Here is a 14,486-nt window from a genome sequence, read left to right as displayed (position 1 = left end):
TAATTACTAAAGTAAATAAAATTACCTTGGCGGATTATTCAACTTTATAACAAATTGATTAATATGTGTATAGATTATATTTCATGTACTCGTATATAACATTGAAATACTATATTTCTAAGGAACAAAAAGTTATAACTAACTTATTCAAGTTACTTTAAAAAGTACTTCCTTACGTTACATTTACAATAGCGGCCATCCATCAACTCGGTAATAAAACAAATTGTGGCAATACAGTAGACAAGAGTTTGTTTGCAATCAAGTTCACTAAAACGTCATTTGATAATTTTCAAATAAATCAAAACTTATTAGTCTAATCAAATATCCATTAATTTTAAAGACAGTCACAAGTTTTATCATTTAGTTTTTCATTGAAAAAATGTAAACCATACAATAAAAAAATTTATTGCGTTCAATGAACGTTAATTATACAATTACAATAATTTTCCCAAAATAATTTGAATATAATTTCAGATTTGAAGACGTTTTTTTTTGAGTTTCCTGACTTAATAAAATGCATTATAATCAATCTATATAACCAGAAAATGTGGCGCTATGTACTAAATTTTAATACATTTGGCAATCTCAGAACAAATGCAGACATTTATTCTTTGTACCTAAGACTCGACATTCTTTGTTTTGTAACATGGTGAATTTGTTCAAACTTTCTTGGATTGATAGGATAACATGCTGCTGCGGTGGTTGGTGGTTCAGTAATTGCGTCGTAAGTGATTTTGCATGAATTCTTATCAACAAATCTCCCGGTTCTTTCCAAAGCCGTTGTTTTTCTATTTGCATTATTTTTCGTTACCATCTTAGTGCTTTGATAAAATGTAACTTTCAAGTGCGTATAGTTAAAAAATATTGATGATTATTATGAAGTTTAATAATTATTAGATGCAAGTTAATATTAGGACATTAATATTTTATAATGTTTGTACAATTGTAAGACCAAATAGAAAGAAGAAAAAAAATGGAAACGCAAATACTAAGGATATTGATTTATTTTACTCGATTTTGAGGTAATTTGAAAAGGAAAACATAAACTGTATTTGTCATTTTGTATAAAAAAATTAAATAACTAGTATGATTGGATACAGATCTTACTACTCGTATATGTATTTTTAAGAATTTCATATAAATACATTTTTTGTAAATTGTTATTTATGTATACGTTAAAGCCCAATACGAAATGAATGAACATGCATTTAAGTACACCTAAAATTATCTTTATTTATTCATGAACGTTTTTTTAATTTGCTGGCGAGACAACTAAACTGCCTAACTAGAGTTAGCTTCTTGTTCTAATACAATAAACATATATTTTTTTAAGTCTGCTATTTTTGTCAGAAATATTCCGCTCAAATTTTTTTTTTATACATTTATTTAGTTTTCCCATTTTTATAATTAATACTCAAACTTGTTTCCCAATGATATTATAACTTAACTCTACCGACTAATTTGCAACTGATATGTGAAAGGCACTAAGCACCGTTGATTTCAAAATAATAATAAAATAAAAAAAAATTGTTACTTAAGTGGCTAATTTATACAAAACTCGTTTTATAAATCATCCATTATAATAACATAATTATTAATTTTTGTATTATTTTAGTAAAATTATTAAATTGACAAGGTTTAATTTCTTAAACAATAAATATTATTGTATGATTATTCACGTGTTATTAATCTTTTCCAGTGTATTAATAACACAGTTTTACATACATAAATAAAATTATTTAAATGGATGCTGTAATGTAGAATAATCACTTGAAATATAATATTATCTATTCGTAAATTATACTAAACAGAGGTAATTTAGATAACGCGACAACACACATTCGTCTTCCTCCTTATTTCATCTTTATTGTAAGAAAACGACGAGTATTATTTAAACACATAAATATATACATGCAGACATATTGAAACAAACACACATACTTGAATTTCATTGAATAATAATAATAAAACAGTATTGTATTTTTTTTAAATTAAGCCAGGTTTTAGTCCCATGGCAGGTGGCAGGTGAACATATTAAAGTGGAGACTATGGGCAAACAAAAGAAGTGTTGGAAGGCCACAGAAAAGATGACATTGCCTATATTGCCGGTAAAACGTGGATAATAAAAGCGGGTGATAGGAAGGAATGAAGACGTTTGGAAGAGGCCTTTATCCAGCAGTGGAGAGAATAAGGCTGAAGAAGAAGTAGAAAATAGTCCCATGGTGGTGTAGCGGAAATAAAAAATCTGAGATTCAAACCACACATCAATATAACCTGGATTCCATTGCCGGCACTGTTTTTTTCGACAGGTATAGAAATGACATAAAAATTAAGGTATTTGGGTAAAAATATATTTACATATTTTTCGCTTCTAAAAACAGCGTTACTTATATATTTAATATTAATATATTCTGTTCCCAAAAAAAAAAAAAATTGATATTTTTTTCTAATTTTATTGTCATGTTAGGACTGGATTTTCCTTAGTGGGAAGCAATTTGAGTAGGAAACTCTTTGATGATTTTCCGAATGTTTGAGTTTACTGTTTACCATATTGATGTGCCATATATATGTTTTTTTTTTAATGAGTTTTTATGTTTCTGATCCTACATTTGTGGTGAAATACTCATGTGACTGTGTCAACTAATTGCTCGTCCCATCTCAACACAGTACTATTAGTCCCACGGAGTTGGGACTTATGTCTCAAAAAATGTACACTAAACGTACGTATGTAAATAAATAAATAAATAAATGTATTTATTATTAACGGCCGTAGCCAATTTATACAGATTGTATAACATATTTTAAAAGTAATAAAATATAAGATACGTATTAGGTTTATGAATCTTGCATTCATATTTAGACGTACGCATAGACGCATAGTACGCATTTAGACGTACGCATTTGTATACATTAGTTTAAATAAATTGAATTTTAAATATTTACAAACGCATTCATTTTTGGTTTCCATTTCAATTTTTCAATATCCCTGCTCTGCTACCTGAAACGTTAGACTAATCAGTTTATCTACCTGACACAAATAATCGAATCCGCAGCGTTTACTTAACTAATGCAGGGCCCTACGTTCCACCAGGTGCGGGTAAGGTTTTCATGACAATTATTTACAAATAAACAATCAAATTTCGATGTAAATAATATGCCTGACGCGTAAATTTAAGGCTAGTCGACACAATATTGCGATGTCATATTATTATTGGTTTTCTTGAATTTTGAGTGATACAGCCTGTACCGCGCAGTGAGATTATTTTTGGTAAACAATACGTTCGTTATTTGAATACAATCGTATTGTTTTCATCATTAAAGATATCAAACAGCGAACATTATGTTCATATTGTATTCATTTATAAATTACATTTACAAAAGTAAATTTCGTCAAATACGTCATACCGCAATTATATCATGTTTGGAATAGATTCGTGGGTGTATGTACAATGAACATAATATACAATTGGTATACCTTACATCATAACATAAGAATATTATACATGCGACAACCGACCAAGTAGGTTTGTTCGCAATCTTTTTTCCAACCGAAAATAATATTAATGAAATAAATAACAAAACAACATTGTTTTTAAACACTTATTTTTTATATTTTCTACAGACCGGTTTCAAAGCTACACAAGCTTCTTTATCAAGGTTTGATTGACTAATGGATTCTACGATATTTTATTTTAACAGTGTTAACTAAATGTTACAAACATACGAACACGTGTAGCTAAATAATCAATTATTTTTTCATGTTGTTCTTGTGAAGAAGGAAAGCGTAAAGTGAGCTAGGTACGATCTTTAAAACAAGACAGGAGTGGACTAAAGGAAATAAAGTTTATTTGATAATTTATTATTTTTCTTATAATGAATAGCTTTTTAATTTCCAAGATTTCTAAGTTGTCTAATTTTAATATTTTATTTTCAAAATGAAGAACTTTTAATCCAGTATCTTTGTTAAAATTGTGTTTTTTTTTAATCAGATGATTTTCGAGTTAATTATACCATGATAAAGAAGCTTGTGTAGCTTTGAAACAGGTCGGTAGAAAAAAAAGTGGTTAAAAAGTTCCATTTTATTAATTTTACTATAATGAATTACCACAAAATTAGAGCTTCAAATATAACATTTTATAATTATTGCTTTAAAACCATAGAAGAAACAATCTGTTGCAAAAACAAATTTATGGTCGAAATCGAGATGATTAGATATTTTAAAACACATTTCTGTATATTTTGTTAACCTTACTCCCTTACGGTACAGGAACGTAGGTACAGGTGAAATTTTAAATTTTATAAAAAATAATGTTATTTTACACAAATATGTATGGCGAAAAAACAAAGAGGGTTAGGCAGGCAATGTACGAATTACGAATATAATTTTTTCTACAATCGAAATCGAATTTATATTTGGAATGAAATCTTTTGAATAACAGTTTACTCAAATCGTCACATAAATTGTCAAAAAGGTAAATGGATTAATTAAGGTAAGTTTAATTTTTGTAATCCGGGTTGGAACCCAATTTTCAAGAGTATTTAAAGATATTGCACGCCGCCGCCGCCGGCGCGGAACACCATTTGAAAGAGCCGCGGAATTTCTACAAAACTATGCATCTGACATAAAAGCTGTCGATTGCTTTTGCGGAGAAATTTGCTGGCAACTTTTGAAGAATTAAATCATTAAAACTACTTAAATCAATTATCTATTTTCGTCAATTTGACTGGACTAGTAAAGTATTTAAAGTGGGCCATACTCGTATATCTCAGCATTTTAGTCGGTATTTAGTATTAAAAATATATGATCGCATATATCCCCTGATTTTGAATTATATCCCAAATCAACAACACGGCTTCCTAAAACAACGGTCAGTTTTATCAAATCTTACAATTTTCACAAATTTTGTTTTGCAAAACATGCCTAGTAACAATCAGACAGATGTCATATACACCGACTATTCCAAAGCATTTGACAGGGTAAATCATCAAATTTTAATTAATAAATGACGGTGCATGGGTATCCACGGGGATTTACTCAAATGGTTTACATCATACCTAGAAAAAAGTGTAAATATTGAAGGCTATAATTCACACTTTGTAACCATACCTTCTGGTGTACCACAGGGTTCTCACCTAGGCCCTCTACTATTTAATGCAAATACTTATGACATAAACAAATGTTTCAAGTATTGTAAATTCATCTCTTTTGCTGATGATATGAAAATTTACGCCTGCATTAAATCTCACACTGACTGCAAAAATGCAAGAAGATCTCGACAGACTTTTTCAGTATTCTAATCAAAATTTACTGAAACAATGTTTGAGTAAGTCTAAATGCTTGCAGATTGGCTGGATTTCCTCCCAAGGGAATTGTTTATATTTAAATTTACTGGAATTAATTATGAGTAAATGTCATTCATTTTGTATTTCGCGCAAGCAAACGACGATCAGCTTTCCTTACTCTTTCAATATCTTTTTTTTTTACATTTTTTTTTTGCACCACAACAGGCCAAGAGGCCTAATTACAGTGGTGAATTACATCACAGAGCACCCAGGCTTGAGAAAAATCACATTTTTAATTTTTGTGTTCTCACCGGGAATCGAACCCGGAACCTTCCGTGCGTGAGTCAAGCGTCTTGACCACTACACCACGGAGGCCGCCAAATAATACCCCGATCTCTATAACAGACAGTCAAATTCGCGACTTAGGTGTTATTATTGATACGAAACTAATGTTTCATATTCATATTGAATCAGTCCTGAAAAAAACATATAAAATGGTCGGACTTATTATGCGGGTATCGAAACCATTTAAACATGCAGAGACATATGAAAAACTTTACAAAACATTTGTTCGTCCCCAGCTAGAATACTGTACTCCTATTTGGTCACCTTGCTATAATGTAAGTATTAATAGACTAGAAAGGATCCAACAATAATTTTTGACAACATACAAAACGATTGTTGACGTTGACATTATTAAATTATCCGATGCGTCCTATTAACTTATAGTGTGTTCTGTGTAGTTATTAGTTAGTTAGCTTACGAGTCGTATCAACCTAAATAATTATTTACTCACATACCTTGTGAAAAAGACTCAGTTAACTTGTTGGCGGGGGCACTACACAGTCCTGTAAAAAAAAAACACATTAGACGAATTAATTTCATATAGTTACAATTCACGTGACATTTTTTACATCAGATAAACCTAAGACGAAAGGCAGTAAATATAAACAAAACGACGAATTAGTTCATGAAAAATATGTGTATATACTGTATAGAAGTATAGATATAGCGTTAACATTTAGGATAGTTTGATTTATTTTTTCAACTAAAATCTGGAAGAAAAATAAATACCGTCCTAAATAAGACATTTTTAAACATCTCGACTGTTGAACGGATCCTCATAATGGGTATATAATAATATTTACATGTACATAAAAATAGTCTTTTAATAGGGACTCTCGACGGTTGTTGGGTTATAACAGCCATGTTGTTAAAGTGACATTTGTCAAATTTATTGTCAATTGTTAAGTAGTGTACGCAAATTATCATGGAAGGTTATAGCGCTGAATAACATAAGTTTGAATACGCAAATCATCAAATTTTATTATCAAAGCCACTACTCCGTTCGAGAAACGTTTCGCGCAATACGTGATTTTTATCCTCGCCAGAACCGTTCTGCCGACTCGACTATTCGACGTTTGGTGGCCAAATTTGAATAAACCGGTTCGGTAAATAATCAGCCAGCATCAATACGTCACCGAATCGCAAGATCTAGTGAAAATGCCGTTGTTGTGCGTAAGAGTGTACGGGAAAACCCAAGGCAGTCAATTTCTCGCCGTTCGCAAGAACTTGGCCTTTCTGCGACTTCACCTTGGCGAATTTTGCGTCAGGACTTAAGGTAAACGACCAAAAACAATGCCATGTATTCCCTGATTGGGCTATGGAGCAGTTGGAAGTTGTCCCAAATTTTGCCGAAAAAATCATCTTTGGCGACGAAGTCCATTTTCGGATGAATGGATATGTGAACAAGCAAAATTGTAGGATTAAGGGCGATACCAATCCATAAGAGATTCACGAGCACCAAATACATCCCAAGGAAGTCACCGTTTAGTCTGGCGGAATCACCGGTCCGTACTTCTTCCAAAATGAAACTGGCATTGTCATAACCGTCAACGGCGAGCGCTACAGATCTATGGTAACTAACTTCTTGTGGCCTGGATTGGATTATATGAATACCGATAACATGTGGTTCCAACAGGATGGTGCTACGTGCCACACAGTACATACCACGATGGACACCCTGAACGAGCAATTGAAAGGGCATGGTTATCTCGCGTGGCAGTGACGTGAACTGGCCACCGCGTACGTGCGATTTAATGCCTCTCGACCTTTTCTTTCGGGGTTATCTTAAATCAAAAATCTTTGCAAATAACCCGCAAACAATCGACGCCCTCAAAAACAACATAACAAACGCCATTTAGCAAATTCAGCCAGATTTATGCGACGAAGTCATTGAAAATTGAATACGTGTCACCAAGCAGAGGACATTTGAACGACGTTATATTTCACACTTAATGCCCTAAAAAATACTTTCAAAAAACAAATAGAGTGGAAATCTCACACGCAACTTGTTTTATTTACATTATAAAATCAAGCTTCCTTTTAAAGAACCCTTTATAATATATCTGTGGACTTGCGAATTGATGATGTCCAATCAATTTTATTTCAGATAAGAATTTACTTCTCATTATTATTATTAGTATGGATAATCTATTAAGCGCCATTTTTGTGAAAATCCCCTTAAGGGTGGTATCCCACTATTCCATAATCAAATAAAAAAGATATTATGTATTCCTAGAGTATCTTTTTAAAGCACTTATACTCGTATGTCAAGACTACCAGATTAAAGATATCTCCTATGGGCAACTTTTCTCGTTCGGAAATGAGCATTTTTTATTGTACGCGGTACGTGTGCAATGTTAAGGGGACTTTCTCTAAATTAAGAAACTGTGAATTGAGAAAAAATCTAGAATCTGGTTCCGAAAATATATTTAAAAAATGTGTTGTTTTTAATTGCTTAAAAACCATGGAAGAAACATTATGTTACGAAAAACAAATTTATGTACGAAATTATGGTAAAAAATCGAGTTGATTAGATATTTTCAAACACATTTCTGTATCTTTTGTTAACTTTACTACCTTACAATACAGGTAAAACATGATATTTGCAATTGTAATACACAGGTATCGGGTGTTTCAGCAGAAGGATCTTTGCAATGTCTTTGAAAATAATTTAGCAGTGAACAGAAATTTAATCCGAGAAATGTAAGAGCCACTCAGAGTGATGACTTGTTGACGGCGATATAAAAGTTACTTCTTAAGTATTCACCTTTCTCATTTATGGTAATTCAGGAGCCGTGTCTGAAGTACAGTGTACTTTTATGGAAGAATATTTTAACAAAAGGTTTCTGAGAGTAAATTCACGAGCTCTAAAATATAATACAAAGTACCCCGTATCGGGATTCAAGCAAGATAAGAGGGAAAAGCTCCGACTTAGCACTTTAAGAAATTAGGTCAGAGAGATACTTTTTAAAAATACGAAAAGTTTATTCATTTTCTGCGATAATAATCAATTGGTTACGCCAATAATTAATTACTTTACCGTTTTTGTGTTTGGTCGTATGAAATTAACGAAGAATACAGTTTTTTAAGAACCATAATCACGTAAGATAATATCTTTCTCGGGACGAAACACACCTAAACAATCTAACTACAAACTAAAAAATATTTTCCTTTCAGTGGTTTCTTCAATAGATATTGGTTTTATTTTAGATAGAAAACTGTCCGATACATTTCAGTAAGCATGGTCAATTAGTGTAACTCCCATAATAAAAAAACAGTGTTAAATATTTATTATACATTGGATAGTTTTCTTTGTATTGTGGACTGTCTGAAAATGTCTAAGGAATTAGTGGTTTAAGGCAGACATTTAAATACAAATTCACACTTTGAGTTAAAATTGTTATTGGTAACTCATGAATACTTTAGTCCTAACAACATAATATTTCTACGGGTGAGAAAGTGAAAGTTTGGCAAGATAGAACTTCGATAGATATGCATATCGTTTTATGTATGGAAATTTGTCTCATACCTAGAACCTCAAATTCCTCAAATAACTTGCATACTCTACGCAAGAATTTCCTACGGAGGGTTTTTATAGAAGGTTTTTGAAACATATTCGAGAAGATTTAGTTTTTATATCACCAGTTTTTCAGCTAAATAAACGTAGTGTAGTTAAAATAATAAGAAAAAAAGTTAAAAGGTGGTATTTTTATTATTTCTGTCTATTGCTTTTATCATTTGTTATGATTTAGTGATTTATTGGCGGCCTCCGTGGTGTAGTGGTCAAGATGTTTGACTCACACACGGAAGGTTCCGGGTTCGATTTCCGGAGAGAACACAAAAAAAATATTTTTCTCAAGCCTGGGTGTTCTGTGATGTAATTCACTACTGTAATTGGGCCTCCTGGTCTGTTGTGGTGCAATTTTTTTATTTTTTATTAATTAAAATTAAATTAAATAAAAAATAATAAAAAAAATGAAAAATGAAGTTATGATGAAGTGTTGCGTTTTAGGTACCTATATATTTTTTATTACATACGCTTTACGTTACGGTACGGTACGTCACGATTTTCTATTAAAATTATACGTAGGTAATACACAATGCAGTAGATTAAAACAATTGTGTCAGATATTTAACTACACGAATTTTGGATTGTTAAACCTTAATAATATAAATTAATTAATTAAAATTTCAAAAATATACGGCAACATATTTTTTTGCAAAAGATTAGTAAGAAAGTATAAGAAAATTATTAAAGAAAAATACTATACTGCAACTCTCGTAAAATGTGGAAAATAGTTGGGGAAATAATGGGAACCTCTCTTACAATGGTAATAATGTAATTCCGGATAGTAAATTAATAGCTTATCATGCTAACGTTTATTTTATATGCATTAGTAACTCCCTTGCACATTATATACCTAACAAAATTAAACTCAAAGAAAACGTCCTAGAAAATAAAATTACTAATATCCCTTCACTACATAAATTGGATTCAGTAGCAATTACTCCCGATGAAATCGTGAAGACGAAAAATTGCCTCGAATTGAGGACCAGATAATATTAGCTCAAAACTATCAAAATATATTCATAGTCACACTGCAGCTCCACTAGCTTACATCTTTAATTTCAGCTTTAATACAAAAATATTTCCTTGGCACTTGAAGGAATACCTTATATAAGTATATAAGTATTTCTAATAAAATAACAGGTATGATTAATTTTTTCATACCTTAAAGAAATATACTTAGGATAAAAGAAATAAAACAATTGTATTATGGGTTGGTAAATTCAATACTGACGTACGGTCTGATTGGCTGGGGAAACTGAACTAAAAAATCTGTGGCTTCAGCAGCTATTGCCCAAAAATCATTGATAAGAGTTATATTTAAAAAAAACATAACGATATTCAAGTGATTCACTCTTCAAAGAATTTCAAGTACAGGATATCCGTCAACAGAATATATATTAAGGTCAATAGCGGTCACGCATCTCAACAGGGAAAAATACGCAACGATTCGTCATAGAGATAATACTAGACACTCCAATAAGGATCTGATTCTACAGAGAGGAGTTAATACTTTTTTAGCTCAAAGGCAGCAATACTATATAGGCCTTAGGATATATATATATAATAAAACCCAGATTAATGGAAGTGTGGTAGGATTGCCAGGCCAAGAAAGGTGATGGCTACATTCTTAATCTGTATTGGTCGGGAGGTGTCAGAGAAATTGTTGTGCAATGTAGAAGAACGTAAGTTGACTTCTAGTTTTACTTGGGATTTAGGTATTAACGGTATATTTATTATTTGTTTTTAAATCTGGAACTAGGGCACACATAAGCATAATCTTACGTGTGCTCTAATATTATTATAAAATGGTATTTATTTTGTATGTTATATTTACTTACTATAAAAAAATATGTTTTCTGTCTTAAAATGGGAAGGAGAAAAAAAATCTATAAAAAAAAAAACTAATTGAAAACAAAACTGTAATGTTAATAAATAGAAACTATGAAATCCCTAACTAAAAATAAGAAACTCGTTAAAATTATGTTTAATTTGATTTAAACAAAATAATCATAGTGATTTCTTTCCAAAATCTCTAGATAAAATGAAGCGTCTAGTTGAACTTTCAAAACAAAAGTTAGGAAGTTAAATTAAAAACGAAGTTTGAAAGTGCTCTATGTTTTCAGGAAACTAAAGATGGAAACACAACAGCTGAAATTCTACCAACAGTCGGAGATAAAATGAACATTCCGAAATAGACGAATCCGTGAAGAAGATTCTTGATTAAATTCAATTAAAAATAATGTATACAAATATCTACATACAGCAGGTTTCGTTAGGTAATTTACCGACTTATAAAACTGCATATTAGTTTCATTTGGTAAAAAAAGACTCATTCGTACTTCTATGAAGAAATATTTCTAAGGACTGCAAAATTATTCAGTAGAGAAATCATTTTAAATATTGGAGAAATTTATTTCGAAAATAGGGTTATATGCTAATAAAACTAATAATAACATCAAACTACTAAATAACTCTTACAGTGTAACCCAATCTCCAAGCACAAAGGCTAGTCTCCTTTAATAGTAAAAAAAAACATGTTTTATGTAACTATATTATACGATTACCGCGCATGAAAATATATGTATGAGCAGAGCTTCATTATTACTAATTCATTACTTAAAAAATACCCGCTCTTGAGAAATTTGTGTTGTATTGAGAACGAAATCTCAATCTTACTATGAACAATGAGGAAACATTAACACGGCAGCGCATTCCAAAGATGTTTTATTTTATAGAATTTAGTATATTCTATTATAGTAAAATAATTAAAGCGAACATAGCACAAACGTACAATAAAATCTTTAAAAATACAATAATTTCACTACAATCTCGTTAAATTAAAAGGAGCCGTGAGCACTAAAAAAACACGAAGAATTCTCTTAAAACGACGCAATTTTATCACGGTGAAACAAGGTTGAAATGGGTACTAACGAAGCATTGCAACGACATTTAGAAATTCTTTTAAAATACGTCCAAGTCCTGTTTACAAAAGAGCTCTAGCTGTAGCGCCGGCGGTAAACGACGAAAACTTCACAAAAGAACAATCTAATTAAACGGGAAAATGTTCCACTGTGTGTCGTTCTGAAACAAACACCTGAGGATGAAAGGGTATCGAGCCGAGCTGAACAGGTAATGGATTCAATTAACGTGATATATTTTTTGCACAAAGGGCAAAAGACGCCCGAATTGTGAAGCACCCAAGCTCGACAGCATCGGATTTATTTTATAAGCAGTGATTTCGTAGGGAAACGAACCTAAACTCCCTTTGCGTGAGACAAACGCAAATAAAGACTACAGGCTAGTATGGAGCCATACAGGAAATCTGAACATAAATTTATACACCTACTTTATGGTTATCCATTTTATCGTCTATGTAAGTTCAATACCGCGGATGAACCATTTCTCAAAATGTTTAGGAGGGACGAAAAACCTTGCAATTTCATAAAAAAAGATAAAAACTAAATTCAAATGTAGTTTATTTTGTGTTATTCATTTATATTAGAAAACGTATTTTTACTATCGTATGCGTCTATACGAAGTAAATAGGGAAATATCAGTTTTTTTTAACATTTTTAAAGTAATAAAGGTCTATGATATACAGTTAAATTATTAGTAGCATAAAAAATATTTGTAAATTTGAATTCCCGCAAAAACGGCCATTCCATTGGCCATGCCTCTAATACGTCAAGATTCACGTTTATTTGTTCCCGGCCATTGAACTTGGTTTAGAACAATATCATGAACCTTGACGTTACGACAACCAAGGTGAAACACGTTGCATTTTTCTAGCAACGAATTTTTATTAAATATCTTTTTCACATTTATGTATGAAAACATTCATCCACAAAACCCATATTGATTTTGAAAATACAATTAATTATTTTAAATCCATTTCCAATATTTTATCGGTATTCTTAGTATGTGATATTTCTCTATTGTGGCAGTTAAACTGGCAGTTATGTATGGCGTATTCGCGGAATCGCCTTTACGCAAATTGAGTTCGTCTCATCCGCTGCATTGAATTTAGGGATATACGCGGTATTGCTTTACCTCTTTCTTAGGGAGGATTCACGAGGACCTGTTACGTAACAGATCTTCACAGGTCGCAGTGAAGTCAGGATCTTGCATAGCACTGACCCCCACCACTAAGTATAAGGAAGGTTCATTCGCGGGACTGAATTGAATCGAATGCAAGCAGTCTATTGGTCAATTTCGAAATTCAAATATACCAATCAATGCGGCTTATCACATTCAATTGAAAACGCGAAAAAAAATAACAATTTAGATTTTTTGGCTCATACGCGGTATTGAAATTACAAATTCTTTATATTGTAATTAAAATAAAAACCCTTCGTTTTTAAATACTTTTTTAATATAATTACCGACCGATTTCGAAGCTACACTTGCTCCTTTATCGAGGTATAATTTAGAATTGAATGTAAATCCTATTTTATAATTTAACATAAGTTTAGTACATATGGAGGTAATACGTCTTTATGTCAAGTAGTATTTTGTCTGTGAGGTATGGAATGAGGGGTCAGGGAGTTAAAAAAATATCATTTGCACTTGGTCTTGTGACTGTTCTGTTCTTGCGACTGACTGTTCTGTTGAAAAAATGTTCTTTATTTAATTATGAATGATTTTTTCATAAAAATTATTGCTTTTTTTCATTTCTAAGATTTCCAGATTGTCTAATGTTGTATTTTCAACAAGCGCATTTAATTCAGTGCCTTTATTGAAATTATGACTTTTTATATCAGGTGGTTTGCTAATCCGGTAAAAATATTATTACAGAGGCACCATACCTGTTCTTTAAGTCTATTATAACAGTTTTTTTGTTTTTTTTTTTTTATTTAAATCGTATTACGCAAAGTATTTTACAGGTATAATACATTGAACTACATTCCCAGGAGTTACAACTCAATTCGGGACATAAATAATATTAACATAAAAAAAAACATATTGAGAACAACAAAGAAACAAGACAAGTTCAGCACCTTTATAACTAAATAATATATAGCACAATATATACATAGCAGAATAAATTTATATAAAAAAAACGCTTTAAAAAATAAGAAAGTGATGAATCTACTAAGGGAAATAAGGTCCTTAACATCACATGCCACGCAGATGATGCCATAGTGATGATGAAAACATATCCATCTCAGCTAGTAAACATCTAGATACCTAAATGGTACGATGAACACATAATATGAACTACCATACATTGTAGGTACAGTTCCTCTCACTATGGAAAGTCAGTTTTTCAAATTTAAAGATTCTTTAG

The 14,486-nt window shown here is 31.3% G+C and overlaps 1 protein-coding gene across 2 annotated transcripts in view; it reads right to left on the bottom strand.

The window, feature by feature from the left end:
• Positions 1–5,473: 5,473 nt before the first annotated feature.
• The window catches only part of LOC148274994 (uncharacterized), a 267,174-nt gene continuing 258,161 nt past the window's right edge, over positions 5,474–14,486 (bottom strand). For both annotated transcript variants that reach the window (XM_088236327.1, XM_088236328.1), the window contains one exon: positions 5,474–6,131. In XM_088236327.1, the coding sequence (XP_088092453.1) occupies positions 6,076–6,131 (56 nt within the window). In that variant the 3' untranslated portion in view covers positions 5,474–6,075. The remainder of the gene's footprint in view (positions 6,132–14,486) is intronic.

Source organism: Micrasema longulum, unplaced genomic scaffold, assembly GCF_059751315.1.
Source record: "Micrasema longulum isolate JH-2025_06_02 unplaced genomic scaffold, ASM5975131v1 h1tg001534l, whole genome shotgun sequence".
Taxonomy (NCBI): domain Eukaryota; kingdom Metazoa; phylum Arthropoda; class Insecta; order Trichoptera; family Brachycentridae; genus Micrasema; species Micrasema longulum.
The sequence above is the reverse complement of the archived record's forward strand: the minus strand, read 5'-3'. Positions and strand labels throughout refer to the sequence as shown.